The sequence below is a fragment of the Melospiza georgiana genome, chromosome 27 (genome assembly GCF_028018845.1).
Source record: "Melospiza georgiana isolate bMelGeo1 chromosome 27, bMelGeo1.pri, whole genome shotgun sequence".
Taxonomy (NCBI): Eukaryota; Metazoa; Chordata; class Aves; order Passeriformes; family Passerellidae; genus Melospiza; species Melospiza georgiana.
Window position 1 is genome coordinate 6,128,533 of NC_080456.1, and position 12,076 is coordinate 6,140,608.

The 12,076-nt window shown below is 67.0% G+C and overlaps 2 protein-coding genes across 2 annotated transcripts; both read right to left on the reverse strand.

The window, feature by feature from the left end:
• Positions 1-603: 603 nt before the first annotated feature.
• Positions 604-4,207, reverse strand: TAGLN (transgelin). The gene is made up of 5 exons (XM_058041279.1): positions 4,143-4,207; positions 2,286-2,484; positions 1,200-1,377; positions 1,011-1,113; positions 604-800 (listed from the first exon to the last, which is right to left on the reverse strand). The coding sequence occupies exons 2-5, from the start codon at positions 2,463-2,465 to the stop codon at positions 659-661; spliced, it is 603 nt and encodes a 200-aa protein (XP_057897262.1). The 5' UTR covers positions 2,466-2,484; positions 4,143-4,207; the 3' UTR covers positions 604-658.
• Positions 4,208-5,229: 1,022 nt separating this feature from the next.
• On the reverse strand, positions 5,230-12,076 carry SIDT2 (SID1 transmembrane family member 2). The gene is made up of 27 exons (XM_058041174.1): positions 11,864-12,076; positions 11,573-11,694; positions 11,174-11,335; positions 11,022-11,067; positions 10,830-10,931; positions 10,669-10,752; positions 10,383-10,494; positions 10,228-10,293; positions 10,032-10,125; positions 9,870-9,925; positions 9,612-9,623; positions 9,401-9,472; positions 9,239-9,313; positions 8,401-8,522; positions 8,257-8,330; positions 8,099-8,165; positions 7,892-7,965; positions 7,649-7,772; positions 7,434-7,551; positions 7,224-7,360; positions 7,040-7,148; positions 6,887-6,963; positions 6,739-6,785; positions 6,350-6,455; positions 6,137-6,247; positions 5,941-6,054; positions 5,230-5,859 (listed from the first exon to the last, which is right to left on the reverse strand). The coding sequence occupies exons 1-27, from the start codon at positions 12,074-12,076 to the stop codon at positions 5,797-5,799; spliced, it is 2,559 nt and encodes an 852-aa protein (XP_057897157.1). The 3' UTR covers positions 5,230-5,796.

Genomic DNA, 12,076 nt, shown 5'->3' on the forward strand with positions numbered 1-12,076 from the left:
CATCACTCCTCTGCCCTCCCAGAGCTCCCTCACTGTGGAAAAATGTGTCAGGGGGAGAACCCAGTGCTGGGTGCTGCATCTGGGGGGCTGAGGGCCCTCTGTGCCCTGGGGTAAAGGGGGAGGCAAGGGCTGGGCCACAGCATTGGCAGGGACAGGACCAAAGTGGCTGGCGTGGTTCAGTGGGGAGAGGGCAGAGTTTTCCAAGGCAGGCGGGGAAAATCCAAGCTTTTCCCGGCTTTGGAGGTGGCAGAAGGAGCAGCTCCCTTTTAGGGAGCAGGACTTTGCCTCCCCAGGCACCACCGAAACCCCATCAGGCCACGCTCGATGAACATAACCTTTTAATTTTGACAAAAACCAAGTACAAAACCGAGGCCGTTCTCTCTTCTCCCCGTGGCAGGGATCTCTGCGGCGGTGGCGGGGGCGGGTGCGGGCGGCGCTCCCGGGTCCCTCCCGAGGGCTCCGGCTGGCGGCGGGTGCGGGGCCGGGGCTGCGGGGGCTGCGGGGGGCACGGCCCCGGGCCGGGGGCTGCGGCGGGGCTCGTGCGGCCGCTGGCGGGGCGATGCGGCGGGCGGGCGGCTGCTCCTCAATAAATACCAATGGGCCGGGGAGCGGAGACGGGGGTCCCGGCTGGGGAGGGCTGGGGGCGGCGCGGCAGAGCCTAGCTGATGATCTGCCGGGGCCGGCCGTAGCTCATGCCCGCCTGTGACGCTCCCTTGTTGCTGCCCATCTGTAGCCCGATGATGTTCTTGCCCTCCTTCAGCTGGCTCTCGGTGAACTCCCGCTTGTGCTCCTGAGCTTTCCTGCGGGCCACGGGGAGAGGCCGTGGGGCACCCGCACCCCCGGCTGCCCGGGAGCACCCCCTGACGCCCAGGAATGTCCCAGCCACCCCTCACCCCCAAGCCGAAAGTCTGGCATCCCGACTCCGTGTGCTCCGGGCAGAGCCGAGAGCCAGCTCTGAGCAGCCGCAGGACAAGGCAGTCCCCGTGCCCAGCTCGCCACTCCCCACTTACTTCATGAACCAGTTGGGGTCCCCGTGGTAGTTGCCGTCGTTCTTGGTGACTGCCAGGCTGCCCAGGGCCATCAGCGTCCTCTGCACCGCTGCCATGTCCTTGGCTGCCCAGGGAGAGAGGGGCGTGAGGATGGGCACAGCACAGCGGGACCCCCTGGCACCCCCAACCCCGCCTGCCCCCCTCCCGCACCTTCAAACAGGTCCACGGTCTGGAAGATGTCTGTCTTGACCACTCCATAGTCCTCGGCCGCCTTCAGGAACTGGGCAATCTGTTCCATCTGCTTGAAGACCATGGTGGGCGGCGCATCGGGGATCTTGACGGGCTTGGAGCCAGAGGGGTAGAGGCTGTTCACCAGCCTGCTGAGCACCTGCCACAGAGGGGAGCTTGGGCGTGCTGCACTGCCCACAGAGACCCCTGTGCTGCCCACAGAGACCCCTGTGCTGCCCACAGAACTCTCCATGCTACCCATGGAGACCCCTGTGCTGCCCATGGAGATCCCTGTGCTATCCATGGAGACCCCTGTGCTACCCATGGAGACCCCTGTGCTACCCATGGAGACCCCTGTGCTGCCCATGGAGACCCCTGTGCTGCCTATGGAGATCCCTGTGCTATCCATGGAGACCCCTGTGCTACCCATGGAGACCCCTGTGCTGCCCATGGAGATCCCTGTGCTACCCATGGAGACCCCTGTGCTGCCCATGGAGATCCCTGTGCTGCCCACGGAGATCCCTGTGCTGTCCATGGAGACCCCTGTGCTGCCCATGGAGACCCCTGTGCTGCCCACGGAGATCCCTGTGCTGTCCATGGAGACCCCTGTGCTGCCCACAGAACTCTCCATGCTACCCATGGAGACCCCTGTGCTGCCCATGGAGACCCCTGTGCTACCCATGGAGATCCCTGTGCTGCCTATGGAGATCCCTGTGCTGTCCATGGAGCTCCCTGTGCTGCCCTCGCAGTTCCCCATGCAGCTCCCCCTGCTCCCCATGGAGATCCCTGTGCTGCCCATGGAGCTCCCCGTGCTGCCCTCTGAGCTCCTCGTGCTGCCCATGGAGATCCCTGTGCTGCCCATGGAGATCCCTATGCTGCCCTCTGAGCTCCTCGTGCTGCCCTCTGAGCTCCCCGTGCTGCCCATGGAGATCCCCGTGCTGCCCATGGAGATCCCTGTGCTGCCCTCTAAGCTCCTCGTGCTGCCCATGGAGACCCCTGTGCTGCCCTCTAAGCTCCCCGTGCTGCCCTCAGAGCTCCCCACGGCCGCCCAGCCCCGGCCCCACTTACGATGCCGTTCTTCAGCCAGACCTGGAAGCCCAGGCGGCCGCGCTCGGGGCGCCCCACAGAATCCCCGCACTGCGCCACGATCCACTCCACCAGCCGGGCCTCCAGCTCGTCGTCGTACTTCTTCTCGATCTTGGACTGCACGTCCCTGCTCATGCCATAGGCTGGCCCTACGTTTGCCATGGCTGCGGTGCTGGGAGACCTGGTGGCACGACAGGGACAGTCAGGTGTGGAGATGCTGTCTCCTGTCCAGGGACCCCGCACACACCGTGGTGTCATCTGCCTGCCGCTCTGCTGCAGTGGGGACAAGCCCTTCCCACTCTTCCCTCGCCCTTCAGCTCCATCCAGGTGTGCTTGGAGGAAAATTCACCACCACGACCTCCAAAATCTGCCCCGACAGACGGCTGGTGTCCGGGCAGAGATGCCTGATCCCCAGCTCAGACTGCACAGGAGCAGCCTCATCCTTGTCCCTTGCCAGTCCTTGGTTGGCATGGATGTCCCTGGTGTGACCCATGCCAGGATCCAGAGGGCAGGGTCACCACATCAAGGCTGGCTGGCTGTGGCATGGTATGGTGGCTGTGGCACAGCAGGGTGGCCGTGGGATGGCCTTGGCACGGCAGGGTGGCCGTGGGATGGCCTTGGCACAGCAGGTCCAGGAGCTGGGGAGGAGCACGGGAGCAGCGGGAGCCGTGCCCGTGCCCTTGTAAGGACATGCTGCGGGCACTGATGGCAGGTAGCTGGCTGCAGGCAGGCCCCGAGGGTGCCAGGGAGGATGCCAGGGAAGATGCCAGCAGGGAGAGGCTCTGGGAGTGGCAGCTAAGCCTTTGGTGGAGCTGGCATCGCTCCCTCGTGCCCGGCTCCTTGCTTGGCAGGGAGCCTCGGGGTGCCTCCAGAGCAGTGTGGATGTCCCAGATCCACACCCAGCCTCCTGTGGGCTCCTCCTGACCATGGGGCACCCTGGCTCCCGTGGGCTGGGCTGGGAGCTGGCACAGCTCAGTGCGGGAGAACACACTGACCCTGCTTGCTGCCAGCAATGCAGGGGTGCCCCCAAGCCCCGTGATTAATGTGGTGATACCCCACGAGCCCTACGGGCAGCCTGTGCCCACACCTCATCATGGGCACGTTCCATGATGCTACAGCTGCCCCAGCAATCCCACTCTGTGCCCTGGCCCGACCCGGCTCAGAGGGGTCACCCACGGCTCCCTCAGCCACACGGCACTGCCTGTCCCCTTGCCGCCAGCCCCGTGCCCATCTCCCGAGCACCGGGCAGACACCACGGGCACTGGGGGCTGGGGCTGCCCCTCCATCGCTGCCCTGAGCCCCGCACGGCCCCTCCGCGGGCACCCGCAGCTGCGAGCCCAGCCGGGAACGCGGTCCTGAGGGGAGCAGCAGGACAGAACCCCGGCAGTGACCCCAGCCCGAGCAGGGGAGCCTGACCCTCCTCCGGGGAGCAGCATCTCCATCCTGGAGAGCCGCATCCCCATCCCGGGGAGCGGAATCCCCATCCCGGGGAGCGGAATCCTCATCCCGGGGAGCAGCATCCCCATCCCGGGGAGCGGAATCCTCATCCCGGGGAGCAGCATCCCCATCCCGGGGAGCGGAATCCCCATCTAGGGGAGCGGAATCCGTGGCATCCGGGGAGCCGCAGATCGCAGTCCCGGGAGCGGTCCCGTCCCAGGTGCAGGGTCCCCATCCCGGGAGCAGCATCCCCATCCCGGGGAGCCGCAGATCGCAGTCCCGGGAGCGGTCCCTGTCCCGGGTGCAGGGTCCCCATCCCGGGAGCAGCATCCCCGTACCGGGGGCTGGCGTTCCCACCCCGGGGACCCTCCCCGCCGCCCCCTCCCCCGCGGCAGGACTTACAGGCGGCGGCGGACGGAGCGAGGGCGATGCTCGGCGAGGGACCGGCGCTCTGCCCCGCGGGGACCCCGGCCCTGCGCTAAAAGGCGGGCGGCGGGCCGGTGATGTCAGCGGGGCGCGGAGCCCGGCCCCCCCCGAGCCCTCCCTCCCGGGGCGCCCGGCCCCGTGCGCTCCGTGACTCCATCCCAGGCACCATATTTGGGGAAAGACTCCGAAAAACCGGCGGCGAAAGCCGCGCTGGAGCATTCCCCGCGTGCCTCCGCCCCAGCGCGGCCGGGGCCGGGGCGGAACCGGGCCGGGGGCTGATGGACTAAATCCTTTTATAGCCAGGCGGCAGCGCCGAGGGCTCCTGCTCTGACTTCATGGCTGGTTTTCCCGTGCGCTCACCGCCGGGAGCCGGTCCCCCCGCGGGGATGCTGCGGGGGCACGGGTGACACCCACGGGGTCCGCCCGGGGCTGCCGGGACCGGCGGCGAGGCCGCGGCATCCCGGGCACGGCGCCTGGGCAGCCCGCACGCAGATGCCGGGATTCCCTCTGCCCGCGGGCACCACGGGTCAGGGCACAGCGGGCACGCAGCAGCCCTGGCACCGCGCTGCCAGGATGCCCCAGCCCCCGGGCGTCCCTTAGCCACCCGTGGGACTGGCAGTGCCCCCGTAACACACAGGCCAGGGGAGCTGTGTAGGCTGTTTTGGCAAGGAATGGTCAGGTATATCACGGATCATCAATTACAGTGGATTTGGGGCACCGCCAAGTCCTTAGAGTTTTAAGCCTTGGTGCTCGTAGTTCTCAGGCAGATACTTTAGCAGGGGTAAACATCAAGATTTAGGGCCAGGCATAGTGGGGTATCTAATCCCAGTTTGGGCCCTGGCTTTTGTGGAGTTCAATTGATCGCTGTTCGAAGATCTTTGATGTGGAGGCCTTACTGGCATCTTGGCCTTGTGACAGCTCAGTTGCTTTTTAACTTTAGCTACTTGGACAACCCCACCCTACCCAAATGCCCTCTCCAGGGCAGCACTTCCCAGCCCCTGCAGCATCTCCCCCCTCCCAAAACCCCCGGCAGGCAGCAGAGGCAGGGGCAAAGTGCAGACACTTTAATGCGAGTCCCTTCCCAGCAGATCCCCGCGGGGAGCGCGGCACCTCGGTGGGGACAGACGGGACCCACTGCGGCCACCCCTCCTGGAGGAGACACGAGCGGGGCCTCTCGGGCCACTGCCACCACCGTGCTGGCCCCACGCACCCCCCATCCCACCCACTCGACTCAGGCACTGAAGAGAGACCCACACCCACGTGCTCGGGGGGCCACGGGGCTGCTGGCACGGCGCTCGCCCCAATCCTCCCCTGTGCCCGCGGGCACACGGACACGGGGCAGCAGCAGCAGCAGCACTTTTCCAGTGTCACTTGCCACAGAGGACGGATGCTCTGGTGGCCCCCCAGCCCCATTTTTGGCTGTGACGGGCCCAGGGATGGGCACAAAGTGCCTGGAGGGACCCGGCTGACGGGGAGGAGGCAAACCAGGACCCCAGGGCTGTGTGGGGAGGGGGACGGAGTGGCTGGCAGGACCTGCAGCGCAGACATCCCTCCCCAGGGGCGGGTGCCCCTCCCGGGGCTGCAGCCGGGCGTTTGGCACGGTCCCAGGGCAGCGGGTGGCTGCAGGCTCCTAGAAGACGTAGATCTTGTCCCGCTGGACACAATCCAGGTCATCGTCCAGCGTCAGCAGCACCTGTGGGGCGGGGCAGTGAGGGGAGCGGGGCGCTGGGGACCTGGGGACGGCGGCTGCCGTGCCAATGGAACCAGCACCTACCAGGAAGGAGCCGAACATGGCGATGGAGGAGAGGAAATGCCAGATGTCGTGGTCGTCAAAGAAGTCGAGCAGGATGCAGTCACGGTTGTGCTCCCGGGATTCAGCTGGTGTTTTCTGCCGGGCACAGGGCCAGCGTCACCGTGCCTGCCCACGGCCACCCTGCCCGCCCCGCTGCCCGTGCCACCCTCCTGCTCACCTGCCAGGTGCTGAGCCCCTGGAAGAAGAAGAAGAGGGCGAAGCCCCAGACCACGGAGGTGCTGATGATGCAGAGCAGGGGGATGAGCTTGATGCGCTCGCCACTGCGGAGCTGCGGGAGAGGCCGGGGTCACCGTGTGGGCAGGGGCTGGCAGCGGTGCCCAGCCCTGCCCTGCCCTGCCCTGCCCGTGGGGGCCGAGGGCTCAACTCCCACCTTCATGATAATGTAGAAGGCGAAGTAGAGGAGGAGGTTGCAGATGCCGATGGCCAGCAGGTAGGAAGCAAAATCATTGGGGCGGACAATGAGGCCGTAGGCAGCGCTGGGGAGGCAGGGACAGGCACTGGGGTCAGCCTGGGGGTGCCCCTGCCATGCCCACTGTCCCCAAAGCATGTCTGCAGCCCCCAGGAGATCAGGCAGCACGTGGGGACTCTGGGGTGCCACAGCTGCAGGGGGACCTGTCATGCTGGGCTCACAGCTGCCATGAGCTGCCAGTCCCCAGCCCAGCTCCACGGAAGGACAGCAGAGCCACAGGAGAGGGGTGGGGGCAGCAGGGATGGGGAGAAGCAGGGTGGGATCTGCCACGTGCCCAGCTCTGCACTCACAGCGACCAGTTGATGATGTTCCCCATGACCAGGAGCACCATTCGGTCCTGCAGAAGAGGAGGGGGCTGTGAGGGGCAGCAGGCAGCAGCTCTGGGGGGGCTGCCAGGGAGGGTCTCTGCAGAGCCCGGGGCCCCGTGCCAGCACTCACCACGTACATGGGCCCGCTGCACTGCCGCACGCAGTCCGTGTACAGCACGTGCAGGATCCTGCGCAGGATGCCCGAGTCTGTGGGGACAGGGGACGTGACACAGGGGGGCCACCCCACCGTCCCCTCCCACCTCGCTCCCGGTGCCCCCCTCACCCAGCTTCCAGCGCCCCATGTAGTACAGCTGGGTGCTCAGCAGCAGCGTGGCCACGATGTGGATGACGGAGAAGACGATCCAGAAGGCCGTGTTCCCCTTGCCAAAGACCTGCAGGGCGAGCAGGGAGCTGGCAGTGAGCCCTGGGGACAGCCAGCCCCCTCCCTCAGTGCCCACCACACTCACCACGCCCACCACAGAGAAGAAGATGACGAGGGCCAGGCAGGCGTAGGCGCTGTAGGCGCTGGCGTTGATGTCCGGGTGACGCTTCTGGTAGAGCTTCAGCATGCAGAGCCCCGCGATCATGTACATGAAGGAGGTGTCTGGGGGGGCACAGCGGTGAGAGGGGCCTGGCTGGCCCCGCTGTGGGTGGGGAGGGACCGGGGGGGCACTCACCAAACTGGAAGTTGGTGTAGTTGGGGCAGACGTGGTAGCAGGCGCTGAGCAGCCCCTCCATCATGAGGGCAGTGCCCATGGCGTAGAAGAGCCCAAAGTGCTTGGGGATGCCACACTCCTGCGGGGCAGAGGAGGGGCAGGGAGGGAGGTGGGGGGTCCCGGGAGGCTGAGCCCCCCCGGGCAGCCCGAGCCCCCCCAGCAGCCCCGTCCCTCACCAGGGCGTGGGCGTCGTTGCGCAGCAGCGCGCGGTTGTAGTTGATCTCGCGCTGCAGGATGATCAGCAGGAAGAGCAGACCCAGCAGCACGTAGCCCAGGTTGCTGAGGATGTTGTTGAAGGCGCTGCGAGGAGCCGGTCCCGGCGTGGGTGCTGTGAGCCCCCTCCCTCCCCGGGGTCCCGCTGCAGCCCAGCCCTGGGCACAGGGGACCCCCAGCCACCCTCCACCATCCCCTCAGCCCACCTGAGGTTCCCCAGCGGGTGGGCACACAAGAAGTTGTAGTAGCAGATGTCCTGGTTGCCAGTGACATTCACCACCTGTGGGCACGGGCAGGGTGAGGGACACAGGGGGCTCCCAGGGACGTCCCCACCATGCTCAGAGCACGGTTTGGGACTGCAGCCCCAGAACTGGGAGTGAGGAGCCCCTCCCTGCTGCCCCGGGCACACTCACCGTCTGGTAGGTGATGACGAGCTGGATGACGGGCAGGGCGTAGAAGACGGCGATGGTGGCGATGTTCCTGGGAGAGGGTGGGGCTGTCAGGGGGTCCCTGCTGTGCATCCCAGCCTGGGACACTGCTGGGTGCCCCCCTCCCCACGGGTCCCACTCACCAGAAATAAATCTGGTACTTCTTCCGCAGCACGCGCTTGTCCTTGCGCGCCAGGTCGGCCACGCACAGGTATTGCTGGAGGGAGAGGGGGGTCAGGGGCCTGCCTGGCCAGCGGGGACACGCCGGGGCTGGGGGGGACACGCACCTTGGTGCGGATGACGTTCTTGTCATAGTCGATGTCGGCCAGCGTGTCGTAGTCATCCTCCTCCACGGAGCTGAGCGAGTCCAGGCGCGGCCGGCTGGCCACGTTCTCCAGGGACCGCTCCCCTGCGGGCCGGGGCCATCAGCAGGGTCTCAGGGCCACCAGCAGGGTCCCAGGGCCACCAGCAGGGCCCCGGGGCCACCAGCAGAGTCCCAGGGCCATCAGCAGAGCCCCAGGGCCACCAGCAGGGCCCCAGGGCCAGCCCGCCTTGGTGCCCACCCCCCAGAACCCCAATCAGCCCCAATTAACCACTGGGCTGCCTCCCTGCCAACTCACACTGGGGACAGGTTTCAGCTCCCTACAGCCCTGCCCTGGGGACAGGTGTGGCAGTGCCCACGCAGGCAAGCATTGCCCTGTGTCTGTTCCCCGGGGCTCTGCCACGCTGGGAAACACTGAGGGCCAGGGGACAATGTCCTGCTCTGCAGCCCCTCGGGTGCTGCCCTTGCTCTGAGGGAGGGGAGCGGGGGTTCTGTGCCCTGGGCACAGCCTGGGGCTGGGCAGATTTCGCCCTGATTGGCCCGACCCTGCCCGGTACCAGCATCTACCCATGGGAATGCTCAGTGGCCTCGCCGGGCCGGAGGGCGTGCGCCGCTTGAACTGCTCCTGCCCTTCAAAGGAAAGCCAGAGTTACTGAAGCAGAGCTCCCCGAGGTGTGCCACAGATGGAAACCCCGCTGGGGGCTGCACGGAGGGGCCAGCAGCCCCAGGACCCTTCCCAGAGATGGAGGGGACAGACCCAGGGTGGGCACGAGGCTCCGCAGGGCTGCGGGCACACCACTCACCCACGTAACTGTAGGAGACTTCTGCTGAGCCCAGGCTGTCTGTGATGCCCTCGGTGCTGCTGGAGGAGCCGTTCCCTGCGAGGACAAGGACAAAGGACAGGCAGAGGCTGGGCACAGCCCACGGGCAGGGCTGAGGGCCAGGGGACAGAGCGTGGCACTCACCGAAGGAGCCGTAACCGTAGCTGTCGTAGGGGCCGTGGTTCAGGAAGGAGTCGGGGATGCCGCGGGAGTGGCCTGCGGGACAGGAGGGTCCCTGTCACCCTCTGTGGCACCCCCGACCCAGGGCTGCGAGGCCATCGGGCACACAGCAGCTCCCACCACCCCTGCCCTGGCACGGAGCGAGCTCAGAGCCAAGGACAGAGCTGGCACCTACCCAGGAGTGACGCTGGGAGTCCCCGGAAAGCCACGAGAAGAAAGAGATAGACCTGGTGAGATGCACAGCCCCAGCACAGCCCTGCCAGCCCCACAGCAGGGACCTCCCTGTCCCCCTGACACTGGGATCTACCCCCAGGGACTCAGGGGGATACTCCTGCAGAGGCAGAGGCTTTGCCACAGGCTCAAGAGGGCAGAACAACGAGGAACTCCCCAGGCAGAGCCCTCCATGCTGCTGGCTGCTGCCTCCAGCCCTCACCTGTGTCCAGGCTGGGCGAATCCATGGCTGCCAGGAGCCCCTTCCTCTTGTGCTGCCTGCCAAGGGAAGTGTCTGTCAGCCCGTCTGACACGGCCCCGGGTCCCCAGCAGGACTGTGCCCACGGGCTCAGCACCCAGAGGGGCAGCGACAGCCAGCACTCACCGGCAGCTCTCCCAGCAGGCGATGAGCAGCGTGAGGATGTAGAAGGAGAGGAAGATGCCGAGGCAGAAGAGCACGCTGCGCACATAGGCCTCGGCTGTGCAGAGGAGGACAGGCCCTCAGCGGGGCTGGCACCTCGGGGGCCCTGCCACGGGTCCCCACAGAGCACCCCCAGCCCCCCAGCCCCTCCCAGACTCACAGGTGATGGCAGGTGACACCATCACCTCCAGCATCTTCTGCCGGTTGTGCTGATCCACGGGCTCATCTGGAAGAAGGCAGGGACAGGGCTCAGCTCCCTGCCCCGTCCCCAGCTTGTCCCCACACATAGCCCACGGTGGCAGCCCCGCTGCAAACCTGGAGAGGAGTTCTTGGAGAGGGGGTAGTAGGGCAGAGCCCCCCCGCACGCCTCGTCCTCCGTCTTCACCACCACCACCACGTAGAAGCTATGGCTGGGGAAATCCTTCTTCTGCAGCAAGAGATGGGGGTCAGCAGAGCCCAGCAGGGCATCTCCCATGCCAGAGATTATCCCTGGGACATCCTCTGTGGGCTCTGGCAGCAGCAGGCAGGGCCTGGGCACAGCCCAGCCCCGTGGCACAGCCCCACGACACAGCCCAGCCCCGTGGCACAGCCCCGTGCCCACCTGCACCGTGATGGCCGCCTTCTTGGTCATGGTCTGGTACATCCCGATGAAGGCCACGTTGTTGTCCAGGTCGTAGACGGGGCACTGTGGGGGCAGAGGAGCTGTCAGCCCCTCTGGGCACCACGGCTCAGCCAGAGAGGAGAGCCAGTGTCCAGACCTACCAGGATGTCCTGGATGGAGATGACAGAGCAGGGGAAGGCCATGGCTGAGGTCACCTTCACGATCACCGAGTCCACATCCTCGGGGAACTCGTACTTGAAGTACTGTGGGGACAAAGGGCCCGTTGGTGCCACGGTGGCCACGCTCCCCTCTGGGCACAGACCCCCTGTGCTACGCCATGCTGGCTGCCTCACCTGCGGCTGGGCGGCCGTGGCATTGAAGCTGAACCTTTCATTGGTCCTGCAGAGAGCACGGGAGAGGTGATGGGTGGTGAGGGGTCCACAGCCCCAGCAGCCCCCACGGGCAGCAGGCAGGGAAGGGGACAGGGACACGGGGCTCCCCTCACCGCAGCACAAAGTTCTCCACGCGGGTGACCCGCAGCTGGTAGGAGGTGTTGAGGGAAAGAGTGGAGACATCCACGTAGAAGTGCTGGGTCTCCACCTCGGCCTTGGTCTGCGGCTGGCAGAGCGTGCGGCTCACCTCCTGGTATGCGTATTTCCGCTGGTACCTGGGCAGGGAGAGCCCAGGTGTGTGCCCAGGTGTGTACCCCTGCCAGGGACCCTGCGTGGGGCATCCCAGCCTGGGGAACTCCTGCGTGGGGCATCCCAGCTTGGGGAACTCCTGAATGGGGCACCCCAGCCTGGCAAATCCTGAATGGGACATCCCAGCCTGGGGAAATCCTAAGTGGGGCATCCCAGCCTGGGATGGGGAAGGAGGAAGTCCCTGCCCGCGCCCTGGTACTCACAGGCCCCGGAGGATGAGCGGCACCTGGAAGGAGACCACCGCCTCCTTCTGCCTCACCACGAAGAGGACGGGCTGGTCCTTCTGGTCCGAGAGGACGTTGACGGACACCCGCACGCCCTCGGTCTGCAGGGACAGGGGCAGCCGAGGCGTTGGCCGGGCAGGTCGGGCCGCGGCGGCTCGGAGCGAGGGCTGGACTTTGCTCGGCCGCCGTGGCAGGGCCGCCGTGCCCGGCGCACCCCGCAGCCGGCCCGGGCACGCTCAGCCCGCGGGGGACGCGACCACCCCGGCTCACCCTGTTCCTGCGGACGCTGTGGTTGAAGGCGTAGATGTTGAGCAGGTTGGCGTGCACCCAGTCGCTGTAGGTGGTGTTGAACTGCGCTTCCTTCTCCTGCACCTCGCGGTCCCCGTGGGGCAGGGGCTGGGGCTGGGGCCGGACGGGCGGCGGGGGCAGCAGCGCCCCGGCCAGCAGCGCCCAGGCCAGCACGGCCGCCGCGGCGCCCGACAT

Bases quoted from the DNA above. Each gene is read 5' to 3' on its own strand.
- SIDT2 (XM_058041174.1), bottom strand. From the start codon at position 12,076: ATGTCGGGCGCCGCGGCGGCCGTGCTGGCCTGGGCGCTGCTGGCCGGG. The intron at 6,786-6,886 runs GTGAGTGCTGGC...CCTCTTCTGCAG, and splicing joins GCAGCGGGCCCATGTACGTG to GACCGAATGGTGCTCCTGGT. The intron at 6,055-6,136 runs GTGAGCAGGAGG...TGTGCCCGGCAG, and splicing joins AGGGGCTCAGCACCTGGCAG to AAAACACCAGCTGAATCCCG.
- TAGLN (XM_058041279.1), bottom strand. From the start codon at position 2,465: ATGGCAAACGTAGGGCCAGCCTATGGCATGAGCAGGGACGTGCAGTCC. The intron at 1,378-2,285 runs GTAAGTGGGGCC...CCTCTGTGGCAG, and splicing joins TCTGGCTGAAGAACGGCATC to GTGCTCAGCAGGCTGGTGAA. The intron at 801-1,010 runs GTAAGTGGGGAG...CGTGGCCCGCAG, and splicing joins GACCCCAACTGGTTCATGAA to GAAAGCTCAGGAGCACAAGC.